Genomic DNA, 16,168 nt, shown 5'->3' with positions numbered 1-16,168 from the left:
ACGGGTTAGGGTTCGGGTTTCAACATTGAAAGTCATACCCTATCCCTACCCTACGGGTAGGGTCGGGTTTGGGTATAAAAACTCGGGTTTTAGAAAAACCGGATCCAGGTTTTTTTTTTCGGGTCCGGTTCTGAGTTCAGGTTTTTTGTGCACCTCTAGTTGTATGTATATAAACTTTTGTACCAGTTAGAAATGTATTTTTAAACTTAAACCCTTGGTCCAACGCCAAATGTTTGAGTCAAGATTGCGTATGTTTGTCTAATAGAACCAAGTAAAGAAGGCCCAAACTAGTGTTCCTTAAGGGCCGAAGCTACAAAGCCCAAATAATCGATCTAAAACCTTGGCAGTTGGCAGTTGGGCACACACATGACACATATTGACACTGACACACGTCAAATGAACTAATGAATTCAATTTATTTATATAACCTACATGTAAGTCATCGGCAGGTTATATCACCTACGTATGATCTATGTGTCTGCACACAAACATAAAAATATAAAAGTATAATTTTTAAAAATACGAGCGACTAATTAGAAAGAAAATTTGCTTTATGTTTGTTCTTTTGATTAAAAAAATCTTGTGTTAACCTTACCTTGGAGCATTCGCAATAAGTTCTCCATCTTCATTTCAATAAATAATACTTCTTTATTTAACAAAAATAATCATTTCTCAAATTTAGCATTCATTTTTTAAAAACCGACATCCTCTTCTTCATATCTATCCTTATTTCAATTAAATAATACTTTATTTCCTTTCAAACTATTTTATTTCTTTTTGCTTCTTTTATAAACAACCACACACATTAAATACGGGTTTGATGAATAGTAAAACCCCTAAATATGGGGTTTTACTGTAGCTCCCCGATAATATTTAGGGTTGAGGAACGGATATAAAGAACCTTTTTTCTTGTTTTTGAAAGATAAACTTCATTTAAAAAAATGACATACAATATAAAATAGTTAAAAGTTTATGAGTTCTCTTAAATCATAGAGATGGGATAACAATGATGACCCTATTATGAATAATGCTCTTAAAGTTATATTTTATATTTTCTGTCTCTTTTAAAAATATAAAACAATACCTTTTAATAAATAAAATATACAAATATTAGAACATGGCACCACAACGATACAAAATGGACTAAATTGTCAACACAAGATTTAATTTAATTAAACAATATTTGTAGTCAAGAAGTCAAATTCAAACAAAATGTTCACTTTAAGATTCCCTTTAAATCTCTCCATAAAAACTATAAAAATTGGTCACATGGCTTAAATATAAAAAGATATAAAAAAATTGTCAAAAGAGTTATTTGCAGATTTAAACAAAAGGAGGAAGTTTTTAGAATAAAAGTGACTATAGATTAAAAAGAGTTCGAACAAGTGAGGTTAGAAGATGATAATCCAAAGTAGCATTGTTGACATATTACTTTTATCGGTAACATGTTCTTGAACAAATATTTTTCATGTAATATTGCGCGTGTTAACAAAAAAAAATTTTGTTCAAAATAAGTTCAATCAAAAATCGTATAAAGAAGTTTTAATAACTATAGCGTGGTCCCTCTGAAAAACAACATATAATGATGATATTTAATTTTAATGTACTTTTTAATTATTAAAAAACCAGGCATTAAATAAGATTTGGAGTGTAAAATGGTGAAGATGTACAAAAGAAAAGAGGGGACAAAAAAAAAAGAAAGAAAGAAACCCAAAAAAATAATGAAAAAAAATATAAGTGAGATTAAATTTGATAATTTTTCTAGTGAGATTAAATTTATGTTATTTTATATGAAATGAAAATTACGGCCCTTTGTGACCACTTGTGGGTCTTTTCTTCCTGTTGATGAGTAGACTCGGACCCGAACTGATATCTGTATAGTGGTATAAATCTAACCTGCAAAACAAACCTATTATATTTGGGTTCCAAAACTCGGTTATATTATGGTTCGAAGAGTCGGGTCCCATAGTTCAAAACTGCTTCTCGCACACCCCCAGAGATAACGTCATAAATGATGTAAAGGTTGATTAGCGATCAATGCCAAAAGCTTAGTTGGATGGTTTTTTTGTTTCAAGATCGAAGTAGGATTGAAAGATGTTACTCAAGTTCTATACGCTTTTGTTAAATTTCATTATAATACTTATCGAATTGCAAATTCATTAATGGCGTGGTCACTAAAGGTACCATCTTCCCATCAATCCTATAATATCATCTAATTTATCTTGTATATTACTCTAAAACCGCTTAAACAATAAACAACACTCCACTCAAGCGTCTCTCTCTCTTCCTTTGTTATTTTTTAACGGGGAAACAACCCACGATTTACAGTACCCCAATTACATCATAAACCCATGACGAATATGTTCATCGTTTTTGGTCTATCGCGTGCAGTGCACCCCTCTTCCCTAATAGTTTAATATGATTCATAACGATTTATATTTCAAATTAAGTTATGTACACATATTTTGAGTTCAATATATGAATTTAACAATTACATGAAATTTACTTTGTTCATTCATTTTTATAAATTCCAACTCCTTACACCTTAATTGAAATTAAACAAGATTGAATTATTTTAAGGTCTTACAATAATGTGGTCAAAATTACCATTAACGCTTTTCACTATAAATAAAATAAAAAAGTTATAAAATATCAGCATCCAAAACTATATCTTTTAATGACCATAACATTGGCCATGATATAAATATAAAATATCACTTAAATATACATAGTAACACTTGGGATGCTCAAGGTGGGGACAGAAAAAGATAGGCCTACATAAAAACATAACCCATGTCGGGTCGGGTCGGGGCCCACAAATGTAAAAAGAACCAATAAAAGTCACGTACACTTTATCATTATCGAAACACTGGGACCCGTTTCCCAAAACACGGTATCCGGATAACTTTACGAGTTAACGCGTTATGTTCCTTACTTCCGGTTATCAAAGCATTACATTTGGTCTTTAATTCCTGATAATATTATGTTGTTGAATATATACTTTTTTATCTTTTGTTATTAAAATATAAGGTTACTTATGCAATGTATTTAGTATCACCTCTTAAAGAACACTTAAATACAAGAGTACACGATGGAAAGGAAAAAAACAATGCAAGCAATTATTCTCGTTATGTGTTGGTGTTTGTGAAATGCGAGAAACAAAACTCTTTTAATAAGACACGAGTTCGGATCAATCGACTATAGGAAGACATCAAAGGGGGTTATCGACTTATCGTTCATATGGGTGAAGAATAAAGGGAAAATGACGTACTCACTTTGATTTATGTTGTATTTTGGTTTGATTAATGTATGGGTTTATGTAATTTTACGGGGGCTAACTACTTGTTAGTCTTTTATGTTTTAGTAAAACGGTTATTAAAAAAAAAGTTTAGCATCGCTTATCTTTAAAACAATTATTTACTCTTGTGTTGTTTCTAAATCTAGTCCTAGAAAAAAACCTCCAACGCATGTTTATAGCGTGATTAACGGTTGTTCTTATGGTGTCTTGGACATGTTTGCTAACACAAGACGGTCTTACCACGCATCCAACATTGTCATCAATATCCTTGTATTCATCTCCGTGACTGCGTCTTTGTATCAACAGTAACGTTACAAGAAGTTTGAAGTTCTACTTAGCTTTTAGCAAATGATAAATAGATAATTAAACACGTGTTTTGGAATATATTTTAGTGAAATAATAAACAATGAACTAACGTTTTTTATAAGTATATATATATATTTTTGGAAGTTATAAATATTTTTTGTAGCATAATACCTCATCAAGTAATTTATCAGTTTAACTAATCTATTTTTATTTTACCTTTTTTAAATGAAAGTATCGCAAGGCTTTACAATGAGGTTGCATTTCACCATCTTTCCGAACTCAGATTGAAAATACATGTATATTGATCTTTATTTTAGTCACATAAACTCAATAAGTGTGTCTAAGTTAAGTAAGAACGAACTCCATAAGCACATTTAATCAAATAACATGTCTAGATATGTTCACCCATGACACGTACTAATGCTTAATAAAATAATTCAATTACAATAGAGATGCATAAAAGTGGACAATAAAATACACCACAAACCATCTATTGTCATTAATGTAGACTTTTTTCGATCTTTGTATCTGTAATGTAAATGATCATATTTAGTCATTCTGCGTAGATATATAATGTAACATTGTTTAATCAAAATAACACAAAAAGAAAATGTATAGAATGATAAGTCATAAGTTAGAGGAATTATTATTTTTCATTAAAATACACACTAGACGACACACCGCATACCACCATGTGAAGGCATCTCCGTTGGCAACTTATCACAAGACCTTAATTTTCATATTTTTAAAACTTAAATCACATTCTATGGGTGAAAAATAAATTTAACTCGTTTCATTTTTACCCCTTCTACACTGTTAATTTTATTTACTTACTTTTGGTTAATCAATCAATAAAAATCTGCAAACTAAAATATGTATTTTCAAAATACTTAATAAAGTATATATTATCAAAGAGTGAAAGAGGGTAAAAGCTTAAGCTAAATTACACATTAACAAATTTAAACTTATTCTAAAAGATAAAAAAAAAAAACTCATACATCACAGCCTTTTAGTTTGAACATCAGATTATATGATACGGGCACCGCGCCACGTTGCCGCCTACCGATGATGATGTGGTTGACACGAAGGTCACATTTCGGTGATGAAGACGATGATTTGCGTAGATATGTCCACGCAACAACAACGTCTTAAAGAGGAGGACAAGACCATGCGGTGCTGCTCGGTTGTAAAGAGTGGTTGTGGTGGTAAGCGGCAAACATATCAGTGTTGTAGTGAGATGCATGAAACACTGATCATCGTTCTGTTATTTCCATATCGCCTAAACTAAAAAGAGACGATATGATAAACTTTTAGCTACATTGCGTCAAACAATTCTTTCTATCATATTCAATCGAATAACTTTCGTTAAATCCACGATAAAATAAGAGTATCGGTTAGAACTTTGAAACGATCCAATACTCCAAAAATACAACATGTTAGAAAAATTACTATTTGTGTAATTTCCTTTTAGAAAATACAAATAAATATCTACTATTATAATAAAAGAGTACTCACTTGTGTCACTTGTCACTCCCTTAACCATTCTCATCTTTTTTAACCCTTTTTCAAAAACATAAATTCAATAAACATAAATTTGAATATGGTCAACTCATTTACCATACTTTCTAAAAATTCGAATTATTTGTTTCTTTGGAAAGCTACAATCTATATCTTTTTTTTTCATAACTAAGATACTATTAGTTGTTTGTTTTTTCATTATTCATATTTTTGTTAGACCATGTTTTGCTTAGTGTGCAAAGATTAACATTTTCATTAAAATCACTTTATTTAAAATTTTTAAAATTAAAAGAATTTTAAGTAAACATTAAAATCATTATAGTTTTAGCTGAAACTTTGAAAATTTATAATTCTGATTTTCTTTCTAAAACTCTAATCATACGAATAATTATTAGCTTTAAACCTTAAAATAAAGTATTAAAGTATGTTTTTTTTCCTTATTAATACATATATAAGTTTGGAAACAATCATGGTTTATTAGGTGTTTAATATTTCAACAACTTTTCAAACAAAATTATCTAATCACATGAGATATGAATCAAGTTATATATATTCATTATTTGACACTTTTAACTAATATAAATGTGAGTGATTTCATTTTTCAATTTTCCCTAAATATAAATCAATAGATTATTTTAGGTAGATTTTTTTAATGAAGAAATCAAAGGTCTAATATGATCAAGCTATAATTACGATTTTTTTTATTTAATATGATAAACTCATTTAACATGATTGTTTCCTGTAAATCTGAATTATTTCATTATTTTGAAAACTACAATCATGATTTTCTAATTGTTTTAAATAATTATAAACATAGAGATATATCAACTTAATTAAATATTGCAACTTTTTCTTAAAATAATCACTGATCACACGGGATTAGTATTCAAAATTTAAAACATTCATTATCTAATATTTTCAAGTACTATATATAAGAAACACCATGTGGAACTTTGCTAACTCATATAGTAATCAACATTTTCACAACTATGACAAACATGTTAGTGTGTCTTTTTCATATTCCTGGCAATTGCATTTCTTATGTAATACTTTCAACCATTTCATATACTCCTTGGTTAAATGACTTTTAATTGTACTAAATTAAAAAAATTTGAAATATTTCAATACAGATCCGTTGATGACAACAAATGTATCATGCTTAATCATCTTCCAATTCAATTAGTATTATACTTTGTATTAAAATTTTGTTAGTATAATATTATTAAAAGTATCCAAGTCAATAAAAATAACCAACATATATATTTTTACTTGAAAGAACCTGTGTTCTCACATGAACATCTATACACCGCCTTGTCAAGAGTTACAAGCACGCATCTGTTAAAGATTTTGATTCTTGATAAACAAGGCAATCTGACTAATACAGCCAAAAATGTAGTGTACACGGAAATTTTCTTATTTGTAAAATATTTGCGTAAGGATTCTTTTATAATTCATGTGATTTTAATGTAAGTTGTAATTGTATTATTAATAATATATGATAAGTTCGTTGTTGATTGTATATTTATTAATGTTTAAATTTTAAAATGAGAAAATTATGATTTGCCTCCCTATGATTTATGGATGGGAGCACTTTACAGGTCCAGTTCGATTTTGCGCTTGCCACTAAAGCATAGGAGACAAATTATATTTTTCTCTTTTAAAATTTTCCTCAATTATCTGTGTAATACACGGGTCTTAAACTAGTGTTACTAGTAAACAAAAGGGAGTACAAGTTTGACGTGACAGAAATACCTAAGTCAAAAAGTTGTCAATATGGGACGCTCTGATTGAAGCAAAAAGACCGTGCAAACCCCTTTCCCTGTACCAAATTACAAATTAACAAAAGATAAGATTAGAGAATAAACCAAGTAACTTTTCTTACCGTGTAAATGAGCCGAGCCGAGCTTGGACATATTTTTAAGCTTGATGCCACGGAGCAGTCTTTTTGGACTTCGTGTAATGTTCAAAGGTCAATCAATCCATTCGCTTATGATTAGAGTCTATTGGTTTCGTCTTGCCTTAGACTCATCAAGCGAGCATCAACAACTCATTATTAGCGATGCGTTTGTTGCCTGCATGCCTCCTTTCTCGTTGAGCCCATGTTTGACGAAGTTCGAGACGAGCTCAGGAAACCCAATCATTAAGCACAATCAAGCAATTGGATCTTCAAATATTTGGTCCATAACATTGGGCTCGAGTGTGGTTGGATTTTTATTTACTATTTAATTTATAAAGTTTTACCTATTTTTATATATTTGATAAAAAAATCTTAACAAGTCTTAGCTCAACTTAAGCTTGTATTCAATACCTTAAATGAACCAAAGCTCACATCAAGTTCATCCATACAATGTAAAATCATTACATAAAACTCTAACAATGAAGATAATAGTAATAGTAAAGTTGAGATTATAAGTTTGTTGAATAATAATAGGAATAATGAGTTTTGTGGCCCGGTTACTTCCTTTGACTGAAACGAAACCGAGCCACGTTGAACTGGGACATCTCAAATAAAACACACTAGGCTCGTTAAGTCTTGATGAGCCTAAACTATCTTCCCATACAAGGCATGACATCGGGCTTGATAACTAAACGAGTTTTATTTGAGACTCGATCTGAGACTCTTTCAAAACTTTTTATCAATTTGAAATCAAATTACTCATAATTAGGGGTGTGCGTGGTGCGATTTGGTGCGGTTTTTGATTGAAATCGAACCGAAAACCAAAGTTTCGGTTTTATGACTTTTTAAAACCGTTCGGTTACGGTTTTTTCGGTTTTTGGTTTTTGAATTCGTTTTTTTTTCGGTTTTGCTAATCGAGGCAAAAAGTTTTGGGTCAAAATAAACTTGACTCAAGATATTGAAATTGGTCATGATATTTGTTTTTTTACTAATGACTGATAGAATAATAGAATACTAAATGTTTGACCTTAAATATTTTTAAAAGCTTAAAAAGATGGAATTAAAAACAAAACTAAAAGTACCAGTATCATTATTTAGTAATCATATGTAGAAGTCACTAGAAACCAAATATATTTGTTATAAACCATTTGTTAAAACTAAATAAACAGTCATCGGTAGATTTTCTTTTAACGGTAACGGTCAAGATGTTATTTCAGTTTGGTTCAATTTTTTCGGTTCACAAATACAAAACTGAACCAAAACCAATATTTCGGTTTTTTCTAAAGTTCAAAATCGAACCGTCGGTTTCTAATTCGGTTTGGATATTTTGTTTTGTATTTTGGTGTTTTTGGTTTCGCGTCGTGTTTTTCGGTTTTGTACACACCTCTACTCATAATCAACTCGGCTCGTCTTGTTTGCAACCAACAAATAATTCCGTATCTTTATTATAAGACAGAATTACAAATTTTGTCCTTTAAAAAAAGCCAAATTACGGTTCGTGTCCTTTGTTAAGTTTCCTTGCAGGCGGTGTACTTTAAACATTTTTTTCCTACACGTTATGTCCTTTACGCTAACTGGGTTAGAAAAACTCAGTTAAGTATGACATGTGCCAGACATGTGATGGGCATAATTGTAATTTTAGTGTATCTTTAAATTAAAAAATATATATATATATATAATCCCCTCCTTTCTCTCTTCTTTCTCTCTAAGCCACCACCATCACCATAAACTCCGGCTACCATAAATTCCGGCCACCACAAACGATCACTATCACCCGAACCCGACCCATCCTTTTCCAAGACCCGTATCCCTATCACCCGAACCCGACCCATCCTTTTCCAAAACCCTCTACTGAGATCTGCCCGAATCTCGCTGGAAAATCATTGGTGGTTCGAGATCTTCCCGAATCTCGCCGGAAACAACCACCAACACCGTTAACATGATCAGATATCAGATGTCATCTTCATCCTTTCCAAATCCTAAAACCCCAAATCTACTTCATCCTTTCCAAACCCTATAACAATCTCTTTTGAATGCCGACAAGATTTAGAAATCTTTTGACTTATAATTTGAAGGACAACAAAACTACAAAGAAAAGGCTTACGAAGACGTCAAAGACCGGTGGGTATAGGCGGCGATTGTCGTACATCACTTTTTGGGCAAATAGGCGGCGGCTGATATTAGTTCATAGCATATCTGTGTAGTTAATTGGATGTGGGAAGAACTAATTTCAAATCTGCAGATGAAGAATTGGATGTACGCGACCTAATATTTTAGGGTTCGTGGTCGATTTAAAAAGTTTGGGCTTCGTGGTGGCAGTTGCAGGTGTTGGCTGTTGTGTAGTGGTGGTTGCGGTATGGTGGTGTGGTTGTTTCTGGTGGCCGGAATTTGTGACGGTGGCTGGCGGTGGCCGATTTAAGAAAGTATGGTTTTGTGGTGGCAGTTACAAGTGTTGGTTGGTGTGTGGCGGTAGCTGTGGGTTTGGGCTTCATGGTGGCCGGAGTTTTGGAAAAGGATGGGTCGGGTTCGGGTGATAGGGATCGTTTGCGGTGGGCGGAGTTTATGGTGGCCGGAGTTTATTGTGATGGTGGTGGCTTAGAGAGAAAGAAGAGAGAAAGGAGGGGATTATATATATATATTTTAATTTAAAGATACACTAAAATTACAATTATGCCCATCACATGTCTGGCACATGTCATACTTAACTGAGTTTTTCTAACCCAGTTAGCGTAAAGGACATAACGTGTAGGAAAAAAATGTTTAAAGTACACCGCCTGCAAAGAAATTAACAAAGAACACGAACCGTAATTTGGCTTTTTTAAAGGACAAAATTTGTAATTCCGTCTTATTATAATTATTTAAACATTTAATAATAAAAATAATATACTAGTAAATTATTGAAGTAGACTTTAGATATGATAGACACCACCAAACAAACAAGTTGCTGGAATCTTGGTTAAAAAGCCACTACACTCCTCACTCTGTTTATTCCCACTCTCTCTGCCTCTGTTCTGTTTCTAGAGAGAGAAACACCTACTTTTAGAGAGAGAAAGTTACATTTTTATTTTTTACACACACCAGATAATAATAATAATAATAATAATAATAATAATAATAATAACAATGGCTTCAACCTCACTAACAATCAAATGGCTTCCATTATTATTATTAAGCCTTCTTATCACCTCTCATCTTGTTGCTATAACCACTACTTTCGCTGCAGAAGAAGACGGTACGTACTCATTGCTTTAATTTGAGATCTGTTTTTGTTCAATGTATTAATAATCTTCACTCTATTAATAATTTATTTGAGATCAAAGTAAAACAGAATGTGTTTTGACTGTTGCTGAGTTCACATACTTTTTAACAGAAGTTAAGTTAGTAAATAGTAAATACTTATTGCTCATGGAAATACGGTAAATTGTAGTGGTATTGTACATTTGTACACAGTCAGTTGTACTACACTGTACAAGTCATAATGCACCCAAACCGACTTCTTTCGGTCTATATCTATCCGAATTTTTTTTACACATTTTGGTTGTTGCAGATATTTTATTAGAAAAAGGTTATTTTGTTTATTTATTACCTTTTCTATGTAAAAAAATGTGTTAAAAGTCATTTTATTTTAAACCTTGATCTTGGGCTCGGCTGCTGGTTAATTGAATAAATCTTTTTATTTTTTTATTGAAAATTTTAAATTAAAAAAAAGAACACTTAGAATCGGCCTTGAACTCATTACCTATATATACTATTATAATATGTCTATATATAATTTTTTTTTCTTTTTTGGGATTTAGAGGCTTTAGTTAAGTGTTGGTTTTGCTGCTACGGGTCGGCCCTGCTCGGTTGGCTTAGAGCTCTATTTCTAAAGCTCGAGTTTGATTCTTGAATAGTCTTTAAAGAATAAAGCTCATCTGGGTGTAACTAATTCATTATTTAACTGCTTTTGTTTTCGGGATATTATATTTTAATAATTCAGACTTTATCTCATTGGTCGGTGTTAAGCTAAACTTTAAAAATATACCACAATAGTCCTAAGTTTCGACCTATTGGCCGTCAACAAGTTTTTTATTGACGGGGTTAGATTTCGTTAGTTTTTGATGAGGTGGATGTTGACGTCTTCGATGATGTGGCCAAAATAGTGATGCAGACTGCTTATATGGTAAAAAATGTTTTTAAGTTAAAATTAATTTTTCTACCAAATAATCAAGCCGAGCCACTTTTGTTAACAAAAATAAACGAACCCGACTATTTTTTAACACAAAAAACTAATCGAACCACCTTTTTAACAAAAAAAGCTGAACTACTTATCTAACAAAAAGAAACGAACTGTACCACTTTTTTTAACAAAAATAAACAAACCGAACCACTATAAAAAAATAAACGAACCGAACCACCACCACCACCACCACCATTCAGACATGAACCACTTCCGACACGAAATGCGTTCTGACCCGAACTCTTTCGATCTGAGTTTATTTTTCTTAGAAAAGTAGTTCAGTTCGTTTGTTTTTCAGTGGTTCTATTCATTGATTTATGTTAAAAAAAGTGGTTATGTTCATTGATTTATGTTAAAAAAAAGTGGTTCGGTTCGTTGAGTTTTGTTATAAGAATGTGTTAGGTTCGTTTAGTTTTGTATTAAAAGTGGTTCGCTTTGTTGATTTTTGTTAAAAAAAATGTGGTTCGGTTCGTTTATTTATGTTAAAAAAGTAGTTCGGTCCATTTATTTTGTTTAAAAAAGTGGTTCGGTTCGTTTATTTTTGTTAGAGAATTTTGATTTTAATATAGAAATAGATTATACCACATACGCATCTCACTATTTTTACCACATCATTGTACAAGTCATCATCCACATCATAAAAAACTAACGGAATCTAACACCGTCAGAGACTTGCTTGTTGGTGTCCAATAGGTTCAACTTAATTAGGACTGTCGTACATTTTTAGAGTTTGGATTAACGTTCGCCAATGGGACAAAATTTAGATTATTAAAACCTAATATTCTTTTATTTTCTATAGGTACATTTTGAATTTTTATATCACATATTATGTATTATATTTTCATTTTATGTATTATGGATTAACATTTTCATCATAAAGTCATAACCTTTTACATAATCAGTTCGCAAAATATAACCTTACACATAATATCAGGTATAATGTCAATATTTATTTAATATAATTTAACAATTTGTAGAAATCATAGTTTTTTATAAGCTTATGCGTCTAGTCAAGCCTGATAAATGAAGTCTCAGCTAAAGCATGCTTTAAAAGAGCTCTAATAAAAGCTGGCGCTCGCTAACCGACCTGGTTTCAAGTGGTTCATATATGACTTGGCTACTGGTTAAATTCCTCAAGAATTTGAATTTTTTTTTACGACCAACAAATTCTCTAAATAAGCTACTGGTTAAATTCATCACATCAGGATATAATCGTTAGGATATACTCGTCTTTTGATATGCGGAAAATCCCCACCCAAAAATTTGATATGAGGCGGAAAATCACGTGATTTAAAAAAAGTGACATTGAATTTGAAACGAAATATATACAATAATAAAGATGACTCTAATTAATATTAATAGGTGGACTGCTAGGGGCCCGTCCGTCCGGACTAGTGGCCGGCTCGGGCTACCTTTAGCCAATGGGGGCCGCGTACGGAGTACCCGGCGTTACTTAGTTGGTCGTTCAAAAAAAAATATTAATAATTACACTATTTGAATTAGCTATTTTTGTTAGGAATTTTGTACTTGATAATTCCGGTACAGGCTTTTCTTTCCTCTAGTCACCATCTCAACAACCTTCAACAAATTATGATTTGTAAAAACATAATATGATTGTTTACCATTTATGTTGAATATAATTAACCATTTCTTTTATAAATTATAATTCTTCTAGTTTCTCTATCTATAGTTTTAATCATATAGATTTGTTTTTTATTGGTGTAAAAACCATCATTCTTTCTTTTTTCGTACAAAAAAAATTCTTTTATCATAATTTTTAATATTCTTAAGTAGGGTCAGTTAAGTTGTTCACTTTTATAAAAAAGAAAAAATTCCCTAAATGACCTATTTGATATAGAAAATTTAAATGACCCATTAATAATCAATATTCTGAAAATGAACAAACAAATATGGACTAGAGCGACGGGATTTAAAACGATTTGAATCTCGTCTGCTCCGTCCAGATTTAAAGTGAATCCCGTTTTTCCCTTCTAAATTTTAAATAATTTTTCTTTTCACTTTTCAGTCCAATTTTTTTTGTCTTTTTATCTTAACACTTTTTTTCTCTCTGCTTCAACCTCTCTCTTCTTTTTTTTTCTTCCTCATCATCATCATCATCATCATCATCTTTTCTTCTTCATCTCTGGCGATAAAAGAAAACCCATTAACGAAAAATGGTTAAGTTCCAAGATTTCTCGTCGTTGATCGATAATTATTACTAAGATTTCTGTAACAATGATGAAAATGACGAAATTGACGATGAAGCCACTCTGTGTTTATTGAAATCTTTTTCCTCAGACAAGTCGAAAGCTAGAATCGCTAGAGATAATGAATAAAAAGAAGATGATGATGATGAAAAAGAAGAAGAAAAAAATAGAGATGTTGAAGGAGAGAGAGGAAAATGTTAGAGAAAAAGACAAAAAAAATTTCTAAAAATTTGGACCGGAAAGACGAAATTATTTAAAATTTAGCCGGGAATGACGGATTCACTTTAAATTAGGACGTAGCAGACGAGATTCAAATCTATTTAAATTCCATCACTTCAATAAAATTTGGTTCATTTTAATAACATTGATTATTAATGGGTCATTAATTTTTTTTTCCTTTTCAATTGAGCCACTTAAGGAATTTTTCCCATAAAAAATATCCACCTTTAGACTCTAGTAATATTAATTGTAGTTGAAGCAATCTCATGATTGCTTTGATATGAAAGTTAATATTCTGGATTTTTATCTAGCAATGCCAATCAATTCTTTTTGGCAAAATACATTTATTACTGAATAGACCCATAAACAATTCAATAAAAAATGAAAAAAAAACAGACATTCAAATGAAATTATTCATATCAGAAATTATAAATTACATATACTTAGCTAACAATATAGTCCCTAAATATATTGATCTGTCACATTTATCAACCTCTTATAATGGTTCTATACATATTTTGGATAAATTTAAGATTTTATTTTTACCTTTACTTATGAATTATTAACTATTTACAAAAAGTAAAGGATGCGAATTTCTATAAAGATAAAGAAATATTTGGCCGAATGATTGTTTTTAGTGGACTGTAATGTTGTGTTTTGCCGCGAAAATTTGGTGGGAAACACAAAAGGTTTTATTATTAATTTTTTGTCCCCGTTGTGTAGCTCAGTTGGTTAAGGGGGCGTAAGACTTGGAACAATAAAAGGCTATATTATTAAAATGTATTAAAAGGTTATATAAAAATGTTAAAAAATGTATCAACAAGTATATGTAATATAAAATTTATAAAATATGTACCTGATAAAAAGTTAGTGTTACTGTTAGTATAAAATATAATAAGACAATAGAGTAACTATTATTACGCTATAGCTTTTAAATTAAAGTTGTTATTATTATTATTATTATGCTATAACAAGCTAGACTTTTGTAGGCTTACTAGCCAATGGCAACTTTGAAACCGCCCCAACAGGAGGGTTCACCGATGACGGAGCCACCGACAGCCCCGACGGCGTCCCAAGCTGGAAACTCAACGGGACGGTGGAGCTAGTAGCATCAGGTCAAAAACAAGGCGGAATGATATTAATCGTGCCAGAGGGTAGACACGCGGTGAGGCTAGGAAACGATGCTCAGATAAGTCAACAAGTCAAACTCGAAAAAGGCGAGATCTACTCGATCATATTCAGTGCATCTCGCACGTGTGCGCAGCTAGAGTCGTTGAATGTGTCGGTCCCACCCGCGTCACAAACCATTGATTTACAAACTTTGTATAGTGTACAAAGTTGGGATACTTATGCATGGGCTTTTCAAGCTGATCAAGAAGATGCTAATGTTGTTTTCACTAATCCTGGCATGGAAGATGACCCCACGTGCGGGCCCATTATTGACGATATCGCTATTAAAAAGCTTTTCGTACCCACCAAACCAAAAGGTTCGTTTCGTACTTGTAGAACTCTCTAGGCGCTAGTCGGAATTTTATATATTATTTTTCAAAGTAAGTATAACTTTTCAAATACTTCCAAATTTTGACTGAATCTGACTGATTACCGATTTTTACAGCACTGCTTTCACTCCAACAATTAATATATTTGTATAAACAATTTCAAAATTGTATCAAATTTTCATGATTACAGAGAATGCAGTATTGAATGGTGACTTTGAAGAAGGTCCATGGATGTTTAGAAATGCTTCACTAGGAGTCTTACTTCCAACTAACCTCGATGAAGAAACGTCATCTTTACCTGGTTGGATAGTCGAGTCAAATCGGGCGGTTCGTTACATCGACTCCTACCACTTCTCGGTTCCCGGAGGCAAACGAGCAGTTGAATTACTCTCGGGTAAAGAAGGAATTATCTCACAAATGGTCCCAACAAAACCAAACAAACCTTATACCATGTCGTTTTCACTCGGTCATGCTGGTGACTCGTGCAAGCAGCCGCTAGCGGTCATGGCCTTTGCGGGTGACCAAGCGGAGAACGTGCACTACACGCCTAATGCTAATTCGACTTTCCAAACCGCAAATGTGAACTTCACGGCTAAGGCTGAGAGGACTAGGGTGGCGTTTTATAGTGTGTATTATAACACTAGGAGTGATGATATGAGCTCGTTGTGTGGGCCCGTGGTGGATGACATACGGGTTGTGGTTTCGGGTGGTGTTAGAAGTGTGACGATGTCGGGTTTAGGATTTGGGTTTATGGTTCTGGTTATGATGTTTATGGTTTAGTAGCTTATCATGGTGATTTTCATATGGCAACTTGTATTATTAGTGAAGTTACGTTATTAAGTAACGGAAGTACGGAAGGAAATACTTATTATTATTATTAATATTATTATGATCTTACTTGTAACCGTTCTAAAATCTTATAGGCTGTGACAATTAAACTTGTTATCTAAATGACTATATCAAAACATCAGATTGTATTTTATAGTAATTAATAAATTTAAGTTA

The 16,168-nt window shown here is 31.9% G+C and overlaps 1 protein-coding gene across 1 annotated transcript; it reads left to right on the top strand.

Moving 5' to 3' along the window:
* The first annotated feature begins 10,095 nt into the window (after window positions 1-10,095).
* Window positions 10,096-15,943, top strand: LOC143636730 (BIIDXI-like protein At5g11420). The gene is made up of 3 exons (XM_077104243.1): window positions 10,096-10,251; window positions 14,654-15,151; window positions 15,354-15,943. The coding sequence occupies exons 1-3, from the start codon at window positions 10,143-10,145 to the stop codon at window positions 15,941-15,943; spliced, it is 1,197 nt and encodes a 398-aa protein (XP_076960358.1). The 5' UTR covers window positions 10,096-10,142.
* Window positions 15,944-16,168: the final 225 nt, after the last annotated feature.

The sequence above is a fragment of the Bidens hawaiensis genome, unplaced genomic scaffold (assembly GCF_021521415.1).
Source record: "Bidens hawaiensis isolate Kalapana, Puna unplaced genomic scaffold, B.hawaiensis_p1.1 tig00008041_1, whole genome shotgun sequence".
Classification (NCBI taxonomy): Eukaryota; Viridiplantae; Streptophyta; class Magnoliopsida; order Asterales; family Asteraceae; genus Bidens; species Bidens hawaiensis.
Note: the sequence above shows the minus strand (reverse complement) of the source record. Positions and strands in the feature narration are given on the sequence as shown.

Excerpts from the sequence above, each read along its gene's own strand:
- LOC143636730 (XM_077104243.1), top strand. The coding sequence starts at position 10,143 with ATGGCTTCAACCTCACTAACAATCAAATGGCTTCCATTATTATTATTA. Across the intron at positions 10,252-14,653 it reads TTTCGCTGCAGAAGAAGACG|GCTTACTAGCCAATGGCAAC; the intron begins GTACGTACTCAT and ends AGACTTTTGTAG. Across the intron at positions 15,152-15,353 it reads CGTACCCACCAAACCAAAAG|AGAATGCAGTATTGAATGGT; the intron begins GTTCGTTTCGTA and ends TCATGATTACAG.